Source organism: Amblyomma maculatum, chromosome 9 (assembly GCF_055883805.1).
Source record: "Amblyomma maculatum isolate TAMU_Amacu chromosome 9, ASM5588380v1, whole genome shotgun sequence".
NCBI lineage: Eukaryota > Metazoa > Arthropoda > Arachnida > Ixodida > Ixodidae > Amblyomma > Amblyomma maculatum.
The window spans coordinates 37,154,474-37,180,780 of NC_139352.1; the positions used below are offsets into that span (position 1 = coordinate 37,154,474).

Here is a 26,307-nt window from a genome sequence, read left to right on the forward strand (position 1 = left end):
TGGTAACCACATATATCTGCTCACAGGCTACTTTAGAAGCAACCACTAGTAACACACAGTGCTCGGCCGTCAATTTCTCCTGGAGGTGCACTTCCCCAATCTTGGGTTCTAATTTGTGTTACGAATTGCTGTGCATATTCCCCACAATATAATTATAATTTCTCAGCAATGACTAGACTTGTTCCCGAACCCCGAGCCACAAAATGCCAAAAATCGACTTCGATGGGCAAAATAAAATCAATGCACCTGTTTCAGGCGCCCTTTCACATATCAAGTCTAACATTAGTGCACTACACATTGAACAGAGAAATGAGAGAGAGATAATCTACCAAAGAGAAAACCATAAAAAAAAAGAGAAAAGTGGCGATTACTATACAATGTCAAAACAGTCTATAGCTTCCTACCTCTTGGCAGAGCCTTTCTGGCTTTCAATCAACGCAGACAGTTCATCTCTCTCCTTTTTCAGGGCAGAAATTTCTCGCTCGAGCTCACTCTTGGTAGCCTGCATTCAACCAAATCATGTATAAGGTAGCAAATCATAGCAAGCAGACGGTTAAGGATTAATATGCGGGCTCCCCTCCCCCCCCCCCCCCCCCCCTGAAATGGACGCGCACAATCATCCCTTCCTATTAGGCTGAACACATTAGGGCTGACGTAGAGCATTGGACGTTCTCCTCATGGCCATTCGTGTTTCGTGACACTTCTACTTGGTTCCGCCAAATTTCCTGCAACTTGACACCAGCTAACAGAATTCGTGCAGTTCGTTCGTTACATCAAGGTCATCCGCTTCAGAAATTTCGTTAGATATAGTTCTCAAGTACATGTGCTAGATTAGGAACGATGCGAGGGATTTAAGATTTTTTTTTTTGTGTTGTTATCGCCACCCCTTATTTTGAGAATATGAACCAGAAAATCAAGCGGTCTCTTTTAACGAGCATCTAGTCAACTTAGCCTCGTTATAGCTGAACCAAAGGTAGGTCGGTGACAGCGTGCACATGCTCTTCAGAACAGCATTCGGCGAAGAATGCCTCTCAGATACGTTGTACAAAAAAAGGTCACGTATAAAAATCACATGTAAACTTATTTTAAACATCTGCTTTGAAAGCATTTCAAATGCCCATGCGCTGACATGAGCTTCAATTTCGCCCTCGTGTTATGTAAAGGTTAGCAACAACGGAATTGGTCAGCGAAAATTAGAGTACACTTAAACTTTATTATAATGAACTTGAGAAAAATCTGCAGTATTTTCTTCATATACTGCATTTATTTATATGCAATTTTTGCATGAAGGCTCGAAACGACAGTGGAGAATAAAGAAATCAATACAGAAATGTTTAGAGAAAATTCATACTTATACTCGCGAACTTAAAGTGAGAGAAATATTTGCTGATTGTGCCAAAGCGTGACTATGGTAGGCGCCGCCATCAGCAGCTTTCCCAAAGTTGGTATGCGAAAGGCAAGGAGTGTCTGATGCACCGCTGCGATAAGAAAAATGCGCGTGGTCACACTGCGCTACTGCCAGAGCTTGACTGAGCGAGCACCCTTCATGCATATTTTGTCTGCCCGGTGCAGATGTCCCAGGGGACGTAATCCCGTAATCGTCAAGCCATTTCGCAGGTGCTCTCGCCATAATCATTTACAACGCGCGAGAGCTACCAGCATCGGCATCTCGCTGTGCGTCAGCGATGGCAGCGCGTGTCTTTTCTGTGTTCTATTGTAGCTCCAAAAGAGCATGAACTGTTTAGCGACATTTGACAAGCGAAAGAGCAGGAGACCGTAGAATTCACCACGTAGATGCACCGGCGGCAAAGAACATCAACTGCGTCCTCTCGATAGCGATATTGGACATTACTATCCTGACATTTCATGCTTTGTGACACTTCTGCGTGATTGCGTCAAATTTCCAGCTACTTGGCACCAGCTAAAAAAATTCGTGCAGCACGTTTGTTACATCAAGGACATTCGCCCCAACACCTTCGTTACATATAGTTCTCAAATACACGTGCAGCACTGGGGACGGCGCAGCACATTCAAGAAAATTTTGCTATTTGGCTAAGTGGACGCTTGCAACATCCAGGTGCTCTATTTGTTCTCGTTGCGAAAAATGAAAGGGCAGGGCGCTGGTTTTTCTGCAGCTCTCCGAGGACGGCGTTGTTCGTTAAGCACGTTCTTGTGCTCTCAAAAGTTAAAATAGTTAATTATGAGAGCACTTTGAGTGCATAAGAGACTAAGGCGCACAAAGACCAGGGGTTGACCACTATATGACGAATAGTGAATGCGCCAGTACTTAGAGCACGTACTCAGAAGAGTTATGCCCAAGAGGACAAAAGGTGCATGACCCAAATGCAGCATCACACATGCAAGAGTACATGCCTTATAACTGCCTTCCGCAACAAGAAAGCTGTATATTAAGTCCAATTGTTTAACACTTCGCGGGTACCTGCATCGATGTCGTACGTTGAAATATTCTTCCATAAATATGCGACAATGACAAAGCAGACTTCATGTCAGCTTCACGAAGCCATAGATTCAGTCACTGCGGATTATCTTTTAGCAATAAATATGCAAAAAAAAATAACAAAGAAATGCAATCATCAGTCCTTGCCTCGTAAAGGCCCAGCATGATCTCGAGATGTTCATTGCTCATGTCCATCTTGCTTGCCAGGTCTTCCTTTGCTTGCAGCTTTCGGTCCAGGTCGTCCAGCTTATTGTGCAGTGCATCTTGCTCGGTGGTTGGATCGTGGTGCAACTGCTCACCGGACGTGACTTCAACGTCAGAAGCAGCTTCGTCCTTTGTTGCAGTTGTCTCTTTGTGATTCGCACTTCCTGCCGTGTCAGCCTGCTCGGCAAATTAGAATGAAGTGAGAAACAGGAAACAACCCGCACGAGACATGGTCTCTGCCATCTATGGTTGCCTCCGCCAAAAGCATACTTCGAAAAAAACACGCAAATAAATGCCCCGTGAAGGTAAGGAATGAACATGAAACCAGCGTTGTGGTCGACTAAGTGCCAGTGGAATGCACTGGTTCAATCATTTTAATAGACCAAGGAAGTAATTTCATTAATCGTCTAGACAGGCGGTGCAGTACAAGAAACAGGTGAATACCCACAAATGCACAGCACGTACAGCCAAATACCTCGATGCATATTATGGCATTGTGCTCGATATGGTACATGCATATGCTTTCAAACGGGGAGAGGCGACCGCAGGAAGTCCGACCACCTCTCTACTGAGGCTTCGAACCCCAGTTAAGGAAACTTTTCCGAGATCACTGCAGAATCTGCACTGGAGAAATACGTAAGCTTTATCGTTTCTGCGTTGTCCGTGAGATGTGTTGGCGAGGATTCCGCAAGTGACAGACACTGAAACTTTCCTGTATACCAATTATAGAACACCGATGAACTTTGAGGCGTTCAGCGGAACACTGGTTGTGCTCGACAAGGAGCGCGCGATTTACCGTTTGCAGCAGCAGCGCTCAGGCTTTCGCATTTCTGCATTGCAAATTCTGCAGTGGTCTCGAAACTTTTCAGACTACAGTTAGTTGATTACCTATATTTACACACTTTATAACCATGCCAACCCATTTGTGCACACAAATCGCGCCCTTCCCCGCTCGTTCTGACGTTACTAGTTTAACTAGGAGAAATAAAAATGCTGCTGCGCTAAACTGATTGTTTTTTTTTTTCTTTCAGAAACGACATTTAACAGATGAACATTGAAGAGGGTACAGTACTTCAAATTTTTTTCTGCGTTCGTTTAAAGGGACAAGGAAATCGGTTGGAGTATTGCTTGTATGTATGTTCCGTCTGTAGAACGAATGTTTTTGAGCATTCACACTGAATACGATTTCTTGGCATGAAGGTGGCGCCTGAAGTTTTAAAAATCCAAATTTTTAAATACATGGGTCGCTACGTAATGGTGGTTTCTCAAATTGTTTTCCTGAACGGTACAGGTCGCGACTCAGGTCATGTAATGGTGGGTGACTGGGATGGGGTAGCGCTGCTATCTGGCACTCTGGCCGTCACCGTGACCCAGGCGACCGGGCAGGGCGCACTGAAAAGGATGAGATAAAATGCCGACGTGCCAGTTTCCGAATTCCCGTGAGCCTGCCAATGGCCAATGCTGCTGTCACCGGTGTTCAGCAGCTTGTTTATACATAGGGCATACTAACAGAGGTCGAAGGCGCCTATTGTGGCCACTTGAAGAATTCACGCCGTGATATCCTGGCTCATTACTCGTTCGCAGTGACAGCTGTAAAAAGGTACCCAAACGACACAGCCCGCAAGCTCTCAAGCGAGTGCAGCTACCAGAATTAAACTGGGTGGCAGCGCGTGACCAATCCGCCAACAAGACGCAGTCTCAACCTGTTTTCGCTATTTCTTCGTATGCTCCAGTGTGTAAAAGTGAACTGGAGAAAAGAGATCCATAATTTTGATCACCGATATCTGTAGGGCTGATGAAGCTTACTAGGAAATTTTAGGAGGGGGGGGGGGGGTGCAGAAGAATAATGGTACACGTATCTCTTCGCTGATTTATTTAACCTCAAGAAATATATTTTCAGTCTCTTTGAAGGAGTAGAGATGAAAATTTTGTGCTGCGCTTTTGGTTTGAATTATGAGCAGTACATTACCTAATATGAAACATTGTGCGAAATTTGCTTCCTCATTCAATTTTCAAAATAAATTAATTTAGTAAAGATTAAAAAATAACCAACATTTGAGTTTCTGATGCCATACAGTTTCAGTTTCCCGCTGCGAAACGATGATTACGATCTCACAAGCTAGTATGAGTCCCTGTGAGACACATAGAACTGCAATAGCTTCATTTCCAGCCACTTTTCTTCAGAGTTTGAGCAAATTACAACTAAAAATCAGCAATATATGAAATTTCTTTATGCGTCACGTGAAAGCATGAACTTGCGAAGTCTCAACCTTCGATCAGGAACTTGAAGCTTAAACCGAAACTGGGCAGTTAAAAATCGATTACAGCTCTTCTGTGGCGTATTATTGAGTTTTGGTGAAATCATAAGCTGATACACGTTCACTAATGCCATACACACAATTTGAAAGAGACATTACACTAGAAAGTATTGCGTCTCTCTGGCACTTTAGAGATGGTGTGATGTGGTTAGTATGGAAACTAGAACATCAGCTGTATAACAAGGGAGCTGAATTCCAACCATAGAATGCTGAAGCTTCCTCTGGGAATATTAACCTGCGTTCAATTTTTCTACTAGAAAATAAATTGACAGTAACAAGGATAAAAAGCACAACTCACCACGGATTCCAAATTAGTTGCTTGGACGTCCTTCAAGAGGCTGGTTACTTGATCGACATCAGCGTCGGCCAGGTTGCTGTTCGTAGGACGCAAATGAGTGTGCATTTGAGTTTCTCATAAAATTACTAGGAGGAAGCTATGTGCCACAACTTCCATTCGTAATTTGCACAGTGAGTGTTTGACAAAGATGAATACCGCAAACAGCGCCGAAAAGTTCATTTTGCAATTTATGGCACTTTCATTGCTATGGCGATTATGGGCAGCAAAAAAGTCTATGTTTGGCCAGAATTAATTATATTACAACTTCGCTAAGACCAATGAGGCGATTTTTTTGTCTTTTTCGAAAGCTGCTTCTCCCACTGATTGTGATGAACTGATTAAGCATGACGATTCAGGTTGTTTGGTTCATTGTGATATACACATGCAGTGCAAACTAAACTAAGGGCAAGAAGACAAGCCTCGGACCACGCTTCTGGAAAAGGAATGGCTCTGTCTTAATTCTCCTAATCTAAAATCTTTAATCTGCATTGTTTTGCTTTTGTTCCTCGTTATTTTGTCCTTTGGGTTGGTTTAGTTGTTTTATTTGCGTGTTTTAGATAACGTGGCGCATATATTTTTGATGTTTTGCTAGTATTTAAGATAGGAAGAAGGGAAACTTAAACCGGGTTCGAACAAGCGAAAATGCCTCTTGTAGCGGTTCAATAGTTATGCTGGGGTACTGATCCGGTGTCCTCGGTTTCACTCTGGGCCGGCTCGAGTCCTTTTCAAGCTTATTATTTAGTTAGCATGAAAGCACTACCAATGGACAAAATAAATCAACAAAATGACTGTGCCCTAGTTTCACCTTGCGAGACCTTGAAGGTCGTCATTCCCCGAGAGCCGATGAAGTCGGGAGTTTACCAGCTACAGCTTGGAGAGTACACATTTTGCTTTAAAATATCTGTATCCCCATTTAGTCTTCAGGTGCAGAAGACGAGGTGGGACCTCCTAAAGAGCTCATTATTATTCGCCACATCCGCCGAACACAGCAGTTGCAGCCCGGGAGTAGGCATGCCGATCTAAAAGGAAACCGCTTTTCAGATGCCACAAACCAGCTTTTCTGCTATTATTTTTTTCTTTGCCCGTGTTTTGTTAGCGCTACATTCGTGTGCCGTAATTTGTTGTGAAGCATCATTAAATACTACGCTGCAGATTATGAAGATACTCTGCAGTTACCGTATCTGCCATGCAAAAAAAAAATAAATAAGCCATGGAGGTACCACTTTGAAGGAATTCCTGACATTTTCGACAATGTGTGTGAAGCGAAGCACTCGAAAAAACTCCGAAATACTGTTGCTGTAATTTAGTATTCATCTCAGATGTATGGGTAAACATATCCCAGGCACTGATTAGATAGAATCAATATGATTGAATGAGCCTTGGGCAGTAGAAGGGTATTCAATAATGTGAACTTTTGGTAAATCAAACATTGTGTTTGTCGTTTGAAGGCTAAATGACCATCCTATAATCTATCTCTAAAGGTTTGGTTTGTGGAGTTTAACGTCCCAAAGCGACTCAGGCTATGAGAGATGGCGTAGTAGAGGACTCCGGAAATTTCGACCACCTGGGGTTTTTTAACCTGCACTGACATCGCACAGCACACGGGCGCCTTGCTTTTCGCCTCCATCGAAAAGCGGCCGCCGAGGCCGAGATTCGATCCCGCATCCTTGGGAACGATAGTCGAGCGCCGTAACCACTGCGCCCCCTCGGTGCAAGCCTGTTGTATAGAATGTGCATTAAGATATAGCACTCAAAATAGACATATACCATTGGTCTTTCTCAGAAGCTCTGATTTCTCGCTCTCCCTTATGCACTGTATTTCCCTTCATGAGCAATAGAAAGGACGAATAAAATATTTAAAAGCAAAGAACTGCTTAACAACAGGCATTTGAATGCAGTTGAAACTGCCGCATACTGATCCAGTTCCCAAATGAGCTCCTATTTCTTTCAAACAATGCATTGAGTCGAAAGCAAATGCAGTGTGCTTACTCGGTTTGTTCTGGCAGATGCACGAGACGATCCTTCAGATCCTGTTTGTTCAATTCGTCCTGAAAGAAAACAATTGAGTGCAGGTACATTGTCAATTGAGTTCAGGTACATTGTAGCAGCATTAAACTCACAAGTCACTACAATTTACATAAACATCGTGGCGGCACTTGTGATATACCTTTAAGGGAATGCCACAACAAACTAATGGCTCAAGCCTGCGACTCCCTTTTCAGAACCTTGTTTGCGTCCATTTTTACTGCTAAATCGGTGGTCTTATTTGCGCCGTTATTATCTCACACATAATTATATGCACACTGTCGTATGTAAGCACACTATGTGAAACATAAAAATATCCTGACAGTACGAACGTGCCTACACGACCAAGGGCAGGGTGTCTGACTTGGGACGGAAGTGTCCAAAATGTTCGATTCGCACCTTATGCCCCAAGCCAAAGAAGCAAAAGTTGAAGCGCCCAACGTTTTGGCCATGCCTGCGGTCTATTACCTTAAGCCATGCGACGACCAGTCACTGCATGGTTAATACCTGGCAACTAGTACCCACTGAAGCCATTTCTATGATTTTTCGTTCCCAATGTCAACGCCGTATTTTCTGGAGAATGAGTCCTTCAACCACACCGTGTTAATATTAATGCAATTATTTTTTGGTGTCATGATAAAGTGCTGAAGGGCTTATATTTGGAATGTACCAAGCAGAGACCTACACAGGTGCGGGATAAGAAGGGTCACTATAGTTTCAGGGAACTGAGATTTGAGCTTTCCTTCCATGGATGGCAGCACTTATGCACCACAGAAAGGAGTCAAATCGTATTCCACTCTACGTGTGAAAATCACACGACGCCAGAGAAGTATTAGTTCTTTCGCAGGTTCAAAGTAGCACCATTTGAAATTTTCCCGGGAACGAACTAATACGAGGTGAACGCTAGACTGCAACCTCCCTTCTGTTTCGTGCGCAGGGCTCTTGGACAGCTGAATACTGTGCACTATGGTGACCCCATTCGTTCATGTACACGGGGATGGCAGGGGGCGAGTGCGCAAGCGCAGAATGCTACGCTGGAAGGGCGGAATCTGCTCCCGGCCAGCTTTTTGGCAGGTAAGGCAAGACAACAGGTCGTTATCCTTGTGCTTTTGGGTGTCAAATTTCATTGTTCGGTTTATGGATGCGGAGGGTTTAACGGAGAAGCTAGAGATGCGGTGCGAGGTCACTAATGCTGAGGTAGGTCATTCCGCGTGGCACGGGGAAAAATGCCAATCGCTTTCTCGTTCTTGATTAACCTTGACTGTAGGGCATAGTGTGAGAATGGTGTAGAGGCACAGAAATATGTCCAAGAAGTGTGGTTTCCGTCCGCGTAAGAGCTTCTAGTGCCAACTGTCACCAACGCCTTACGAGAATGAGACGGCAGCGTATATTGTATCAAGTGTCTGGCGCACAGCACTTTTAGAAACGGAAATCCGCTACGAAAACGAATCTACGAATCTACCAAAGGTTGGCTAGAAGGACAAGCTCTGCACAGAGTGGGCCGCAGAATTTTCTGCATGGAGTAAGAGGACCCAGGGAACAGTAACTGTTGATTTCAAGTGCATGATCAACTATTACTCGCCTTCACAGAGCATTTGTTTATTTTGTGGATCAAAACGCATCAATATATTGACGCAATCACTAGGCATGAAGCATTTGGTTCAACAAGATGCGGCGCCGGTTGAAATATTTATCATGCCTGACATTCTGCCAGTGTCCTCGAGCCTGACTGTATTATTAAGCGCTTGCTCAAGCAGCCTTATTCGAAAAAAAAAAAGCAAATAAAGACAAGCTAGCAAAAATTGCAACCCAGCGCGTTTGGATCCGCGCGCACAAGTACAGCCCTGGGCGTACGAACACAGCCTAGCAAGAGGTTTATGGGGGATTGTAGTATCGTGAATATAGAGGCCCACCAGGTGGAACCACGTCGTAGAAGGAAACCGTGGCGCTAATTTTAAACTGGTGCAAAGAGTACATGAAACATTTTAGGAGACGGTAAAATTCAAACTGAATCGGCATAAATGAAAATTGCTTTATAATTAAGGAAAGAAAAAAGAATATTGCAAACGGAATTAAGATATAATTCACTTTTTTTTTTTCAGGAGGTGGGAGGAAAATACTATTTTCCTCAATAGCTGCTATGCTGTATAAGAGAAGATTACAAAAATATGTGCGCAGTATTTTTCTCGTTAACAACGAAAGTATTGGCGCAAGTCGCGTGAAAATCGCACGCTAGAGCTTCTGAAATACGCATTTTTATTCTGTATAGGCGCTCACAATGGTTAGTTTTTTAAAGCACGCATCTAGGTATTCAGAGAAGCTGAATAGCAAGTCCGAAGAGCCCGGGAGTTGTGTGGATCCCGTTTTAAGAACGCCTGTGCAACTCGACACTCACGAGATTGAGGCGCTGAGACTGTTCACTCAGCTTGTTCCGCGCCTCGCGCAGTTCCGCGGCCAAGCGCTTGTTCTCAGACTCCAGCTCCATGTTGCGAGAGCATACCATCGCCAACTCGCGGTCATCAGCTGCAAGAGATGATACTGCTCCTCCTTCCTGCTGAACTTCTTTGTGTCTCGTAAGCTCATTGTTGACTTCCTGGAGCTGCAAAAAGGTTATGTGCAAAAAAAAAATACTAAATAACGTGTACCAGCTGCAAAGGCTTAGGGATACTCAGACTTCCAGTCATATTAAGTGAATAACCGACGACACCCCTCAGGACACTCAGGGAGAGATGTTTCTTTTCAAAGTCACATTTCAAATTCAAATGCAGTTTATTTCCGTCAGAACACAATTCAACGGAGGGGGCTCGAGCAAAAAATGAAACATGTTCCCTTGATTGCGCTCGATCCCCCCCCCCCCCTTTTTTTTTTTTCAGAAGTAAACCATGCTTCTTATGACCAAAATTCTTAATTGCCTCGGTCGTGTTCTCTTCGCATAGGCAAACCGGAACCACTACGAAGAAGAAAGCGAGTAGAGGAAAAGCCACCGCGTTATGTATTGAATTGCAGCTGACCAAACTGGCCATGCTGATCAGCGACTGAAAAAAGGGTTGCCTTGATGTGTTGTTGTTGTTGTTGTTGTTGTTGTTTTTTGCGTTAAAAATCACAATCCGGACACGTTTTTTTTTTTTTTAATTGGGAGTGAAGTGAGCCTGATTCGTGGCAGCTGCAGATGTGTGGTGGCTTTTTTTAGTTTGTGTCTCTCCGGCCGAATTTGTGACCGTCTTGTTTGGACGACGTGAGGGATGGATTTGGTTTTTCATTCGTTGTTTGGGCGCTACCTTGGATATGAGGGTTGCTAACATTTATTGTTGGCCAGACATATCTGCATGGGACAGAATTGGTGTGCGAGTGCGATCTACTTGGAAGTAGAGAAAGAAGTTGAGGATGGTTGTGAAAGAGAAAGTTCGGGTTCCGTTTGGTATTACAGGTAGTGCGCGCCTGTTTGGTGTTTCTCGCTAAGTGTTTTCTACGTAGGAGAAATCAGAAAAATGCGCACATAGAAACATCTTAGCCCCTGATCTCAGGTTGTCGCCCAATGTGCTCGACCAACTGAGCTATAGAGCAACTCGCCGCGGGCTGACCAAGGTAAAAAATCTTGCGTGGTACACGCCTGTTTTGCTGATTTTTTTATTACATTGGCTTTGAGAAGGTGGACTATAAACATGTTACCTAAACGTGTATCAAAAATCGATTGAAGGATTATCAGAAAAAAGGGTCTTCTTTGTGCGCCACATGATGCTGATTTAAGAATATAGCCGGGGTCCTAATATTTAATTCTTGAAGAAAATATTGGCACAAGCTGGGCGCATGTCACCTCTAATACAGCAAGCAGCACGTAACAGACTACATTTCGAAGGATTTTTGGCATAGCAAGCAGATCAGAAATCAGTTATATTTTAGTTTGGGCACAATAAAAAGACCTAACAGCGTACTACCTTCTGTCAGGCGCGATCTGAGAAAGGTAGCCATACAGACTTAATTTGTATGGAACCGTACTCCTTTCAAATGCACCCTACTGAAAAACCAAAAGTTTTAAGTGGCAATAAACTCATAAAATCTTGTCGAATCGCATAGACTCTCATACGGTGCACATCATTATCATAAAATATCATACATAATTTATGATAATGTACAAGAAGCTATGAGACCTTAAGCAATTACATGCGACTTGTATCTGATTTCTTATGAGAATTGAGTGAGATAGTTGAGAAAATGGGGTTATTGTCCCATACATTTTTTTTCAGTACGGCAGTAATCACCCAAACTGTAAAGATGCTACTTTCAATACAAGGATAGGTCACAGTACACATCAAACGGGATCACACCTGCTGGCGAAGTCGGGCGATCCTTGCTTGTGTCGGATCAAAGTTGACAACAGGCTTGTTTTTGATCCTCCTAGCCCTGCCCGCGTAGCGTAATGTGCTGAGGGTCTCCTCCAGGTTGCTGTCTGCCGGGCTGATGCAGGCAATCATCACTGTGTGGCTGTTGCCCCCCAATGAATCTGGAGAAATAAAAATGAACGGGGAGAAGAAACTGAGTGCTAGGAAGTGGCGCATCTTTAACGTAGTTACCACAAACAACGTATAATGCTCCCTCCAAACGATAGGTTTCTTAGTCCACGAACATTTACAAGGGCTATCGAGAAAGGCTTTTGAATTGTTTTTAGTAAATATTGGTCCTCCAAGTCTGTCTGCCTATATTGGCATTAGTTAAGTGGCAAAAATATAACTGACGCTCTGAAAGCTAAACATAAAAATATCCTATAAAAAGCGTCCTTGCAAAACAAAGGGCAGACTGCCGCCGTTTAGAATTGAATGGCAGCGCACCATGACCTCGCGTATTCGTTTCTGAATTGTTTATTGACGCATGCATTTTGCTCAAAATTGGCTGGCGGTAGTTTCACCGATATTTCTTTTCTTGTCTTCTAGCTTTAGAAATCTCCGAATTTGGCAAGGCTCGCCTTAGTGTGACTACAATTTGTAATCCTTGCGACGCAGACCAATACGTACTCAGTGTCGTTTTAATCACTGTGAAGCCTACCCAGTTTGTAGTCTCCTTATTTTAGTTAAACCCTCGTGGCAAATGCTCCTCATCAAAAATGGTTCCCATTTTTGAGCCAGCTAGGATTTACTTATACCTCCAAACTTACAATGTGCAAAATGAAGGGGCATAAACAATAAAATATGCTTTATCAGCATTCTAAAACGTCCAGAACCTTGTCAGAGGGTCAAAAAACTATCTGCATATTTCGAACAGTCCCTAATACATCGAGGGAAACAGACGTGGTGATCCCATAAAAATGTTACTTGTCCCGTATCAGCCGAAAGTTACGGTTGTTTAATGGTACTCAGAGACTCCGACGGCACTAACAAAATGTCTGATCACTGTGTTCTCACCATGTCACGGGTGATGCTGCATAGTTTTCCTGCTGAGTGTATTGTCACACACATTAGAGCGTGGCTGATGTGTAGCCATCTTTAAGCAACAGCGCGAAAGGTTGGTTGGTTTGGTTGGTTTGTGGGGTTTAACGTCCCAAAGCAACTCAGGCTATGAGAGACGCCGTAGTGGAGGACTCCGGAATTTCGACCACCTGGGGTTCTTTAACGTGCACTGACATCGTAAAAGGACAGAGACGAGTGGAAGGAGGTACACAACGACGTTGTGTACCTCCGCTGTCTTGTGTACCTCCTTCCACTCGTCTCTGTCCTTTTGCGCTGTTGCTTAAATATGGATGATCACCAACTAGCCCAAACCTCCGTTCTTCTACAGCTGATGTGTAACCCCTCTCGCATTGGGCGCATGCTCGGACTCGTATGATTTTACCATTGCTGTTCGTCGTCTGAAAATTTGTACGCCGACTTCAACCCTCTCAGAACATAATGTCTCATCTTTCTCCGTATACTCAGTCACTGGCAAAACCCTTCCCTGTTACCCTGGTACTTTCGTAACAAACGACAAGAGTAGATCGGTGAGCTTTCACCACGGCGCAGCTTTTAGACACACACAGACAGACAGGCAGCTGTCAGCTGTAAAAAGAGCACATGGTGGGCGCGTGGTAAATCCCGCCTAATCTGGAGCAGAACAGTGCAGTTTCCATTGGCGAGTCTCTCATGAACAACACTACCAAGCTGACGTCTCGTACCAGTCAACTGCTATGCCAGTTTGAGAAATATTGTACGCGCACTAATTTAGTATGGGTACTGCCACTTCTCTCATGGCGAAGTGTGAACAATTATAAACCTTTAGTATAGTAAAATATTGATTGCGGATTGCGGAGTGCTGGAAGATATATATAGTGACTGCACAGCAACCATAGTTCTGCATAAAGAAAGTAACAAAATTCCCATAAAGAAAGGTGTTAGGCAAGGAGACACAATCTCCCCAGTACTATTCACAGCTTGTTTAGAGGAAGTATTCGGAGACTTGGAATGGGAGCAGTTAGGGATAAGGGTAGATGGAGAATACCTCAGTAATCTGCGATTTGCTGATGACATTGCCTTGCTAAGCAACTCGGGGGATGAACTGCAAATAATGATTGATGACCTAGACAGGAAAAATAGAAAGGTAGGCTTGAAAATCAATATGCAGAAGACTAAGGTAATGTTCAACAGCCTCGGGAAGGAACAGCAGTTTACATTAGGTAGCGAAATACTGGAAGTAGTAGGCGAATATGTCTACTTAGGACAGGTAGTAACCGCAGATCCGGACCATGAAAAGGAAATAACAAGAAGAATAAGATTGGGATAGAGCGCATTTGGCAAGCACTCGCAGATTATGACTAGCAGCTTACCGGTATCGCTCAAGAGGAAAGTATACAACAGTTGCATCTTGCCTGTACTTACCTATGGGGCTAAAACGTGGAGGCTAACTAAGAGAGTTCTACTTAAGTTGAGGACAACCCAGAGGTCTATGGAACGAAAAATGGTAGGGGTAACATTAAGAGATAGAAAGCGTGCAGAGTGGGTCAGAGAAATAACTCAAGTTACCGACATTCTAGTAGAAATTAAGAAGATTGGTTTGGTTGGTTTGTAGGGTTTAACGTCCCAAAGCGACTTATGCTATGAGAGACGCCGTAGTGGAGGACTCCGGAAATTTCGACCACCTGGGGTTCTGTAACGTGCACTGACATCGCACAGCACACGGGCACCTTGCTTTTCGCCTCCATCGAAAAGCGGCCGCCGAGGCCGGGATTCGATCCCGCGTCCTTGAGAACAGTAGTCGAGCGCCGTAACCACTGCGCCACCCCGGCGGGGCAAATTAAGAAGAAGAAATGGACATGGGCAGGACATGTAGTGAGAAGAGAGGATAACCGATGGTCGCTGAGGGTAACAAACTGGATTCCAAGGGAAGGAAAGCGTAGCAGCGGGCGGCAGAAAGTTAGGTGGGCGGATGAGATAAAGAAGTTCGCAGGGGTCAAGTGGATGCAGCTAGCACAGAACCGAGTTAAGTGGAGAAATATGGGAGAGGCCTTCGCCCTGCAGTGGGTATAATCAGGCTGATGATGATGATGATGATTGCGGATCTAAGAGAAATTAGGTTAGTGTCCCGTAACAAATCAGCCGAGTTGCATCATGTACAGTCGTGAGCAAAAGTGGAGAGACCATGCGCTTTGAGAAAACTACCCGCCAGCTTTTTCTGACAGTGAAACAGTTATTTCTGAGAAGTGCATTAGGTACCATGCATAATATACTTGCCTTCTTGCCCAAGCAATTTTCTCTGACACATCTTTTTATACGTCAAAAACGCAATCGTAGCAGTTAGCGTGGTCTCTCCACTTTTTCTCAAGACTGTACAATCCCGCTATAGTAAACTGGAATGTAGTAAAGTGAAACTGAGCTCTTATTTTTCATTGCTTAAGCGACTCTACATTTTTCCATTTATACTAAAGCCGTTTGTATTTAAACATGAGTATAGTAAAAGGGCACCAAAACGTAAATTCCTCAGGAAAAAGGACACCAGGCCTCCAGGGGAGTCCCAAATAACTAATTTTCTTCACCAATATCACGTCAATGTCGTAGGATAAACTTCTGTCTTCCATATTTCCCATTTTTGTATAGCCTGTCTGCACGATGAATATGCTGCTCTCGTCATTCTTACTCTGATTCAGAAATGTGCACATATAAAAATCACTAACAAATCAAATTCGCTAAGAGTATGGTGCGGTTCAATATAGTCGTAAGCAGCAGAGGTGCGGATTGAATTTTTCTTAATATCATATGTGTGCGAATTAACGCCTTTCGAGCGAAAAAAAACGTTGGGCATTACTTTTAGGACACCCTTACTAAACACTGACTAACAATACCTCAATCACACAACACCTAATTCTTGAAATACTTTTGAAAATTTTAGATGAAATGTTATTCTAAATTACAAAAACGAAGCTCTATGAGAAAACCTGACAACGATAATAATAAATTCTGGGCAGTTCAATACGGTTGCAGCACAGCTGTTTGCTGCGGAGTCGAGAGCTTCTCAAAACCTGGGCCAAACTACAGCTATAACCCAAAGCAAGGACAGTCACAGTGAAACAAAATAACATCAGTAGTCACTAGTATACCTAAGTGAAGATTGTGTGAAATGAAAGACCTGAACTGTGATAAAAATATCCGTTCGCAGTCAGTGCACTTTACTTTACGATGTTTAAGTGTACTGAGGAAAACAACGTGAACTACAAAAATTTTTGTGAGCTTCATTAAGGCACCCACGTTTGTCCTGCAGTTTTGTGGACGGAGCCATGATAGACAAAGGAAGTCGAAAATGTAGTCGTTAAATGCATTCCGCATTAATAACTCCAAGTATTGGTCAAAGCTGTGCTCTCTACAACATGAGATGGTGGTGAAGAAAGCAATTATTATGCGCTGTGCACAGTAAAGTACACAGTATGCGCCACATTCCCAATGCGCAACCGTGCAATCGAGGAACCCAGGCATTATCCCAGCCAGAAAATGTTTGTACGTACCCTGAAGCAGCCTCGTCAGTTTAGAGTCTCGGTATGGTACATGGGGGTCGCCATCGCATAGAGCGCTAATGACATTGCCAAGTGACGAGAGGCCTCTGTTGATTTTGATTCCTGTGAACAAATTAGGAATACACACTCATCCATCTTTTGACACTGATAATGAAATGTCAGCTAAGTGCTAACCAAACAGCTAAAACCTATGACACAATATGATTTGATATCACGAGCGCTGTATCTTTGAAAATGAAGTACTAAATTATCACCGTGTGCTGTGAGCGCAATGGATAATTTACGATTGCGTAATTCGCTTATCACAAAAGCCATGTAGGACACTGGTTAAGACGTCCTGAGTCACTTGCGTGAGCAATGATAAGTATTGAAACTCGTAGAGAAATATTTAACCCTGCATGCAGTGTATGCGTGCTGGCTTTCAAACCAAATTATCGAAACGTCGACTATAAGAGCTGCATGGAGAACATGGCGGACTACAAGCTGCACAAAAACTGCACGTTCTCGACCAAAAAAATCGAAATCACTGGATATGTTACGGAGCGCGACAGTAGCGCACCCTCATCTGAACTTGTGCCAGCTCCGTGTATATTCTGCAGCAGTTTGACTACTGTGCCTTTTTAACTTCCAGCTGCTCGCCCATTTCTCAGCATTAGAGTCATCCACCAACAACTAGCTGCTTAAACGTTGAAATATTGGCAACAAACCTTCCTTGAGCCTTTCGCCAACTGCCTTAGTTTTTGCAGCTCGTTCAGATCCGGCGAGATCAACTATATGTAACTTGGCTAGCCTTGTGGAGCCACCATCTCCTTTGTCCCGCTGTTCAACAATCATGGTGAAGATTGCGTGAGACCGTGATGACCGCAAGTTCATGTTTGTCGAAGCTGTGCTTCGAGATGCAGAGGCATTCTCGAGGAGCTGGATTGTCTCTTCGGGAGTGGTCACACTCACTTCCGTCAGGTTGGTCACCTGTTCATACAAGTTAAAATAAAGTACAGACGGTGTATCAGCAAGCGTTCGCGCACAAAGTGAAAGTTGAAAATGGGATCAAACGTAAGAGCAAACATTTCTAGTACCACCCTTTTTTCATCTGACAATAAGCATGCAAGGAGTACTGAGCAAAGTGTAGCTGCCATGAACTGTTCAAAAATACCAAGGATAGAGATTTCATCATAAGTTCAAGGCACGAAACCAAACACGTGCACAAGAAAGGCAACGCAACGGGAAGAAGCGCTCCGTCCCGTTGCATTTCTCCGTTCCATGTGCGTTTTCGCGCCTTGAACTTATGATGAACTCTCACCACCTAGCCCAACAAAACGTTACTTCAAGGTAGAGATTTGTTCACAGCCCTTTTTTAAGTTTAGGAGAAGGAAGAGAATACATTTATTGTGAGGCTGAAATGATTTGCGAAAGGAAAGTGGGGATGGCTATGTGGCAGACCCTATTCCGAGACGCCATTGGCCGCTGCCGCTGCTCGAGCTCTCTGGACCAGGGCCCGCTCCTCCAGGTCCAAGCTGGATAGAGCCGCCTTCCAGGCCTCTCTAGTTGGATGTGTTATAACTGCTATATTTGTGTTTTGCTGGCAGGCCTAGGCCATGTGGGATAGGTCAGCATACTGCCCGCAGAATTTGCACCTACCCGTAAATTCTGGATCCACGTGTTTTTGTATGGCGGGATTTATAAAACACCCGGTTTGAAGCCGTCTAAGGTGGCATTCCTTATGTCTGTCGAGACCATTGGCAGGTCACGGGAACTCGCCCCTACAGAGGCGGAAATGAGTTTCAATCTCCGCATAAATTATGAGCGGGATTGTTGTAGTTGCTGCGGTATAGAACCGGATGATTTGAGCGGAACCACGGGTAGGAAATCTCGGGAGCCGCGTGAGCGGTCTCGTTTCCCTCCACCATCTGGTGACCGGACATCCACATTATCTATTTTTTTACAAGTATCCGAATCTGACTTGCTCGTACGTGCCAATAATACTATACAAGTGAGTGGCGCTATCCTAACCCGCACGTAATTTCGGCAAACCTGTTGCGAGTCCGACATTATATACGCTGTGTCCGAGTGGGTGGCAGCCAGTGCAATCACCACTTTCTCCAACATCAGCGCGTCACTAGTTTTTACCGAGAGCCCGTTCACCTGTCTTTCTTCGTGCACAATAGCAATGGTGCAGATGCCGTCCTCGGGGGGACCCGCTGCATCCACGTAATATATATGCCTGTCTTACTGACATAGTTATTTACATACATATTGCTCTGCAGGCTTCAAGCTTTCCCTAATTATACACCCAATTCATGTTTTTGGGAGCGGCTTAACCGTCAAAATATTTTTCCACACATCCGAGATGTCCACTTTGCTTTCGATGGTGGGGAGAAACCTGAGAATTAAGTCTCAGGGGCTTGCCTGCCGATGCTGGTCAAGGAGAGCTTAGAAATTTGGTTTGTTCTGTGGGCCTCAATCAGCTCCCTTATACTATTGTGGATCCCGATTTGGAGCAGGTACTCCGTATAGGCTCTGGCCGGGAGTCCTAGCGCCTTTTTAACCGCCGCCCGAATCATCGCGTCAAGGGTTCCACGGTCGCTCTTCCTCAGCTTGAGATAGGGCGCGCGTACTCCCCACGACTGACGCCGAACGCCTGAACCAGGCAAACGGTTTCTTGTTCAAGTAGTACACCGTGCTTGCCAGAGATCCTGCCAATATTGCATCCTACTAATTTCTTCGCAAGTGCACTTTAATTTTCCAAGGCCTTGTAATTGTTACCCTGGTTATCGATTTGTAATCCCAATACCTGAAGTACGTCCATTTCTGGTATTGGAGTGCCGTTAACGTAAATGTGTATGTTTTGTCCTAGATCTTTAGGTTTTGCAATGTGCAAGAATTCTGATTTATTCGGAGAGCACTCTAGACCAGACCCCCGAGCGTAGTTTTCTACTACCGAGGCGGCCTTTCGGAAGGCTCCCACCATCTGCCCTAAGTTACCCATGGAACGACCAGATGGTAATGTCGTCCGCGTAGATGGCGTGGCGTACGCCATTCATTGGCGTTGAGCCTCTCTCGGAGCGCTATGAGGGCAACGTTAAAGAGCAGCGGAGAAATAACAGCTCCTTGAGGCGTTCCCCGTGTTCCCATATCGATGAGTCCAAATTTTTATTGCGTAAGCAATACTATACGCCAGGTTACAGCCCGTAGCGTAAACCCGGCCGGTAGCCACGTTCGACCTTTAAATCGACCGTAGATGGGGCCCCTCTTCAAGCCGTCGGGTAAACCCGGTCGGTAGCCACGCCGCGCCGCAAAAGCAGAAAACGAAGAAAGAAGAAAGAAGGAAGAAGGATAACAACAGAGAAGCTACGTCGGCTTTGCTTACGCAACCTACCGAGTTTAACTAAAGCTAAACCCCAGCTAATTTCTTTATTGCCCAATCTGATATAAGATTTGCGATTTTCTAAGTTTTTATGTAGTTAAATGATTTCTCGCCGCAATTGTTGTCGTTTGAAAGATTCACTTTTTTTATGTTTAACGTTGTCAAAGACCATCATCAGGTCCAGGGTCAAAATCGCCCTGTCTCTGAACTCCCGAAAAGGGGATCAATAACTTCCCTATTGATTTGGGGCAGTACATCCTGCGCTGATAAATGTGGCCGGAAGCCGAACATGAAGGGCGGCAGCAGCCCATGCTGTTCCAAATAGTCGAACAGCCTTTGCCTTACTGCCACCTCCATGAGCTTACCGGCGCAGGACGTGAGAGTGATTGATCTTAAATTTTCTTTTTTGTTATCTTTATTCCTGGCTTTGGGACGAACGTTACTATGGATGTTTTCCAGTCATTTGGTAACATTTCCGAGTCCCATCAATCATTACTGGCCGTAAAATCTTCTAGGGTTTGATCGCTGAGGTTGGCCAGAAGGCCGACCGTTAGCAGGTCGTCTTCCGGTGTCGTTCCTCGCCTCATACTCATTAATGGGGTTTTTATTTCTACGACGGTGAATTCTACATCCTAATGATTGTATTTAGGGCTCTGTATTTAGGGTTAAGAGCGCAGCACAATGCATAATCACTACATCATTGCTAATGCAGGTATCCCAAAATAGGAGCAGCCTATTACAATCACGTTAACTATATAATCATAGCCGACGTACTTCGAGCTGCATGCTCCTAATCATGCTGTTAGCCCAAAACAATTTAATGCACTAGAGAAGTCTTACCCTTATCGTATGTTCCAAATTCCTCATCTTCCTCTACGGTCGTACATGAGTATGTTTATTTTAGTTTGTCAGCGAGCTGTCATCTGTGCCTTTGAAGTCATTGAGTACCCTCCTCAAGTTACTGCTTTGTTTGCCTTTGGATTTATTAGGTTCAATGAAGCACCTCCCTACTAAAAAAATATGAGGCAATAACCTCACATTTTCTCACACGATCTCAATCAATTCGCATAAGCAATCACATACAAGTCGCATATAATTGCATAAGATCTCATAGTTTCTTGTACATTATTATAAATTATGCGAAATATTTTATGATAATGATGTCCACCGTATGAGAGTCTATGCGATTTGGCGAGATTTTGTGAGGTTATTGCCCCGTATAACTTTTGGTTTTTCAGTAGGGCTGAGAAGGCTCCATGTACTTTTCCCGCTGAGGGTGCCTCGATGGAATCGCACCTGGATATCCAGTTGGTTTTTGCTAGAGACCACGCGTATCTTTCCGCCTCCTTCGTTATTTCGGAAATTCTAATTTTAAGTTTACGGCTCTGTATTTAGGGTTAAGAGCGCAGCACAATGCATAATCACTACATCATTGCTAATGCAGGTATCCCAAAATAGGAGCAGCCTATTACAATCACGTTAACTATATAATCATAGCCGACGTACTTCGAGCTGCATGCTCCTAATCATGCTGTTAGCCCAAAACAATTTAATGCACTAGAGAAGTCTTACCCTTATCGTATGTTCCAAATTCCTCATCTTCCTCTACGGTCGTACATGAGTATGTTTATTTTAGTTTGTCAGCGAGCTGTCATCTGTGCCTTTGAAGTCATTGAGTACCCTCCTCAAGTTACTGCTTTGTTTGCCTTTGGATTTATTAGGTTCAATGAAGCACCTCCCTACTAAAAAAATATGAGGCAATAACCTCACATTTTCTCACACGATCTCAATCAATTCGCATAAGCAATCACATACAAGTCGCATATAATTGCATAAGATCTCATAGTTTCTTGTACATTATTATAAATTATGCGAAATATTTTATGATAATGATGTCCACCGTATGAGAGTCTATGCGATTTGGCGAGATTTTGTGAGGTTATTGCCCCGTATAACTTTTGGTTTTTCAGTAGGGCTGAGAAGGCTCCATGTACTTTTCCCGCTGAGGGTGCCTCGATGGAATCGCACCTGGATATCCAGTTGGTTTTTGCTAGAGACCACGCGTATCTTTCCGCCTCCTTCGTTATTTCAGAAATTCTAATTTTAAGTTTACGGCTCTGTATTTAGGGTTAAGAGCGCAGCACAATGCATAATCACTACATCATTGCTAATGCAGGTATCCCAAAATAGGAGCAGCCTATTACAATCACGTTAACTATATAATCATAGCCGACGTACTTCGAGCTGCATGCTCCTAATCATGCTGTTAGCCCAAAACAATTTAATGCACTAGAGAAGTCTTACCCTTATCGTATGTTCCAAATTCCTCATCTTCCTCTACGGTCGTACATGAGTATGTTTATTTTAGTTTGTCAGCGAGCTGTCATCTGTGCCTTTGAAGTCATTGAGTACCCTCCTCAAGTTACTGCTTTGTTTGCCTTTGGATTTATTAGGTTCAATGAAGCACCTCCCTACTAAAAAAATATGAGGCAATAACCTCACATTTTCTCACACGATCTCAATCAATTCGCATAAGCAATCACATACAAGTCGCATATAATTGCATAAGATCTCATAGTTTCTTGTACATTATTATAAATTATGCGAAATATTTTATGATAATGATATCCACCGTATGAGAGTCTATGCGATTTGGCGAGATTTTGTGAGGTTATTGCCCCGTATAACTTTTGTTTTTTCAGTAGGGCTGAGGAGGCTCCATGTACTTTTCCCGCTGAGGGTGCCTCGATGGAATCGCACCTGGATATCCAGTTGGTTTTTGCTAGAGACCACGCGTATCTTTCCGCCTCCTTCGTTATTTCGGAAATTCTAATTTTAAGTTTACGGCTCTGTATTTAGGGTTAAGAGCGCAGCACAATGCATAATCACTACATCATTGCTAATGCAGGTATCCCAAAATAGGAGCAGCCTATTACAATCACGTTAACTATACAATCATAGCCGACGTACTTCGAGCTGCATGCTCCTAATCATGCTGTTAGCCCAAAACAATTTAATGCACTAGAGAAGTCTTACCCTTATCGTATGTTCCAAATTCCTCATCTTCATCTACGGTCGTACATGAGTATGTTTATTTTAGTTTGTCAGCGAGCTGTCATCTGTGCCTTTGAAGTCATTGAGTACCCTCCTCAAGTTACTGCTTTGTTTGCCTTTGGATTTATTAGGTTCAATGAAGCACCTCCCTACTAAAAAAATATGAGGCAATAACCTCACATTTTCTCACACGATCTCAATCAATTCGCATAAGCAATCACATACAAGTCGCATATAATTGCATAAGATCTCATAGTTTCTTGTACATTATTATAAATTATGCGAAATATTTTATGATAATGATGTCCACCGTATGAGAGTCTATGCGATTTGGCGAGATTTTGTGAGGTTATTGCCCCGTATAACTTTTGGTTTTTCAGTAGCGCTGAGAAGGCTCTATGTACTTTTCCCGCTGAGGGTGCCTCGATGGAATCGCACCTGGATATCCAGTTGGTTTTTGCTAGAGACCACGCGTATCTTTCCGCCTCCTTGGTTATTTCGGAAATTCTAACTTTAAGTTTACGGCTCTGTATTTAGGGCTAAGAGCGCAGCACAATGCATAATCACTACATCATTGCTAATGCAGGTATCCCAAAATAGGAGCAGCCTATTACAATCACGTTAACTATACAATCATAGCCGACGTACTTCGAGCTGCATGCTCCTAATCATGCTGTTAGCCCAAAACAATTTAATGCACTAGAGAAGTCTTACCCTTATCGTGCCAGCGTGATCCTCCCGTATCGTCAGTGGTTCTCGGAATGAAGTTTTGGAGAATAAATCAAAAATATTTTCCTTGTATATCTGCGAGAAGGTAGAAATGACATTAAATCCAAAACAAGCCAGTTGTACAACTGCAAACCTGATGCCTCCTACGTTTAGGTTCAGTTTGTATCTCAAAGGCGTGAAAGCAGAAAATTTAGTTGCACTCGAATATTCGCCTGCTTATTCAAGGAATTTGCAGTAAAATAAAGAAAAAACCTTTCAGGTAGGTATAACATACCTGTTCCGTATAACATACTCAAGAGCAATAGGCATATACACACAGAGCAGAGCATAGACAAGTAAAAGCTTGAAGGGTTTAGTCGGTTAATCTTAAGACTTCAAGCGAATGATTCATCAGCCAGAATTTGACGACCTTGCTTGGTTTGCCCACAAAGTCTACTACGATCGCGCTCGAATCGAAACTCAGCTGGATCTTCTTGCCACTCAGATTTATAAAATAACAAGGGAGATAAACGCCGCTTATTCAGCCTATGTGGTGGTTGTGCAAAAGGTTAAAATCAACAGTTCCTCCAGAAGCAGCATTGTCTTTTGACGACAAGCGCAATGACGCAATCTCGTGGTGCAATGCTTCGGAAATGGTCGAATTGTGCAGCATATTAGTAAATAAAGCTGCTCTATTTATAGGGGAACTCGTTCAAGAAGCACCACTTCGGAATGAAGTCTTCATCTAAACAAATGTATCGGTGGCGTTTCACTCAGGGCCTGATTATCGACAGTCATACATACAGCAGAATAGCTCCCACAGCTTGACTCTTCAAAATTTATTGGTCATATTTAGTACATTTTCGCGAAAGACACGTCTCATATTTGCTGTCTTGCATAAAACGCACTCACCTCGAGGAAAGTAGCTCGCACAAGGAATATTTTATCTGTGCTTGTCGTGATATGCTTGAAAATATCTTCAACTATCCTGGCGATAATGCCTGCATCGTCACAGCCGGTGTCATTGGACGACGAGCGCGTTCCCATAGTGAAGGTTTTTCCAGAGCCCGTTTGGCCATAGGCGAGAACGGTGGCGTTGTAGCCTTGAAAATAGAAGAGACATTTTAGGTTTCAAACGTATTCGCTGACGTGAACTCATTGAAAATGTAAAACTGGATATAGCAAGTATAAGCGGACGGGTGCCTGTTAGAAAATTAGCAAAACGCACGAACTATCCCTACTGAAAAACCAAAAGTTCTACCGGGCAATATCCTCACAAAATCTCACCAAATCGCATAGACTCTCATACGGTTATCATCATTATCATAAAATATTTTGCATAATTTATGATAATGTACAAGAAACTACGAGATCGTATGCAATCATATGCGATTTGTATGTGATTTCTTATGCGAATTGAGTGAGATTGTGTGAGAAAATGTGAGGTTACTGCCTCATACAGTTGTTTAAGTAGGGATTCCTAAAACTAAGGGCTGCAAAGGGGGCATCTCATGTGTGGACAAATTTGGGTATGACGGCAATACGGACACGAAGTTAAAAAGTCTATAACGTGAATCTGCTCAAAATCGAAGTCCGAGACAGCCACTGCCTTAGCTTAGGCGCGCATGCGACGTGTGGAGGATGTGCACGGTCTGGATGCGATGTAGAGGGCTTGGAACCAATGGCAGCATTAAGGATTTCTTTTATCTTTGATAGCACTCCTGATAAAAAATGATTAGACAATGTGCATTCTTAAAAGAAAGCCCCAAAAAGAATAGAAAATCACTTTTGCCTATAGCCCTCTTGGTTTTTCACGCCATAAGTCTTCTCTCATACACACACCTCGATCACTGCGCTTTCAGCTTGCAGACGCCTAACAGAAAGGGGCAACACGTACTAAACTGTTCAATTTTGGTGCACAATATTATGCATATTGTTGCTACTTAAGAAGCGCATCACAGTGCCATATTTTTTTGCTGTCTCCAGTTTGAACTCTTACTGCATGTTGCACTCACGGTAGTTCACCAACTATAGGCAGATGGAACAGTTATGTGGGCAGAGGAAAAAAATTATTCAATCCTTCATGACTTTTCTGTGTCTGTTGTAATTTCATTTCTGGCATGAGAAAAATCGAACATTTTTATTGCAAACGCTTAACTACACGCACTCTTCAAGTTCGCCGGGCTGGCTCAATAACTCGCTCCGTGTGGGTTTCAAACCAGCCCCAGGACAAGATTTGCACGCCATCTCGGTAGCCGGTTTCTTCTCATGCTACGTTGCCAGTCTTTCGTGCTGCGCTTCGGACGTCTCCGCCTTCATACGTCTTGACAAGGTTGGACTAAATACGTTAATTAGGCCTCCATCCTAAGCAAAGCCTAAATCACCCGTTACATACTTCGCTTAACCTAACCAGACGTACAAAATACGCGAAATAAAATTTAATTCAACGAATGCTAGATCATATATTTATATGCATATATGCTCTGAGCCAAGCTAAACCACCACTTAATGTTTTAGCTGCTACGCAGAACGTCCCCTGAATGAGCGAATCTGGCTCTAAGATCCCACCAGGGACCCTCCTTTCGGCATGGATTGAGAAAAAATGTAACTACATAATTTATAAGCATAGTTTGACATTCGATGACACTAGAGAAGCAGATAAATGAAGCTGTTCAGCAGATAATATGCGGCAGCGATATACCGCCGTGGCAAGTTCTACACCGTAAAATCCACCAGAGGTATTTACAGTGAGTTATAATCCTGGCATGCACGACATTTACTCTTCCGTTCGCCTGCCAAGGCCTTCTAAGGTACAGACCTTGACTCGTTTGGGGTTTTTCAGCTATCAATGAGCCCATTCCGTCTCTCCCA

General features: G+C 43.6%; 1 protein-coding gene across 1 annotated transcript in view; it reads right to left on the minus strand.

Annotated features, from left to right (window-relative positions):
- LOC146178863 (chromosome-associated kinesin KIF4A-like) overlaps positions 1-26,307 on the minus strand; it is a 60,850-nt gene that overhangs the window by 32,062 nt on the left and 2,481 nt on the right. Inside the window, exons 2-11 of the mRNA XM_084580055.1 lie at positions 24,349-24,539; positions 23,443-23,532; positions 17,018-17,279; positions 16,302-16,412; positions 11,668-11,843; positions 9,738-9,941; positions 7,307-7,365; positions 5,279-5,354; positions 2,606-2,839; positions 405-502 (exon numbers count right to left, since the gene is read on the minus strand). Of these exons, the coding sequence (XP_084436181.1) occupies positions 405-502; positions 2,606-2,839; positions 5,279-5,354; positions 7,307-7,365; positions 9,738-9,941; positions 11,668-11,843; positions 16,302-16,412; positions 17,018-17,279; positions 23,443-23,532; positions 24,349-24,539 (1,501 nt within the window). The remainder of the gene's footprint in view (positions 1-404; positions 503-2,605; positions 2,840-5,278; positions 5,355-7,306; positions 7,366-9,737; positions 9,942-11,667; positions 11,844-16,301; positions 16,413-17,017; positions 17,280-23,442; positions 23,533-24,348; positions 24,540-26,307) is intronic.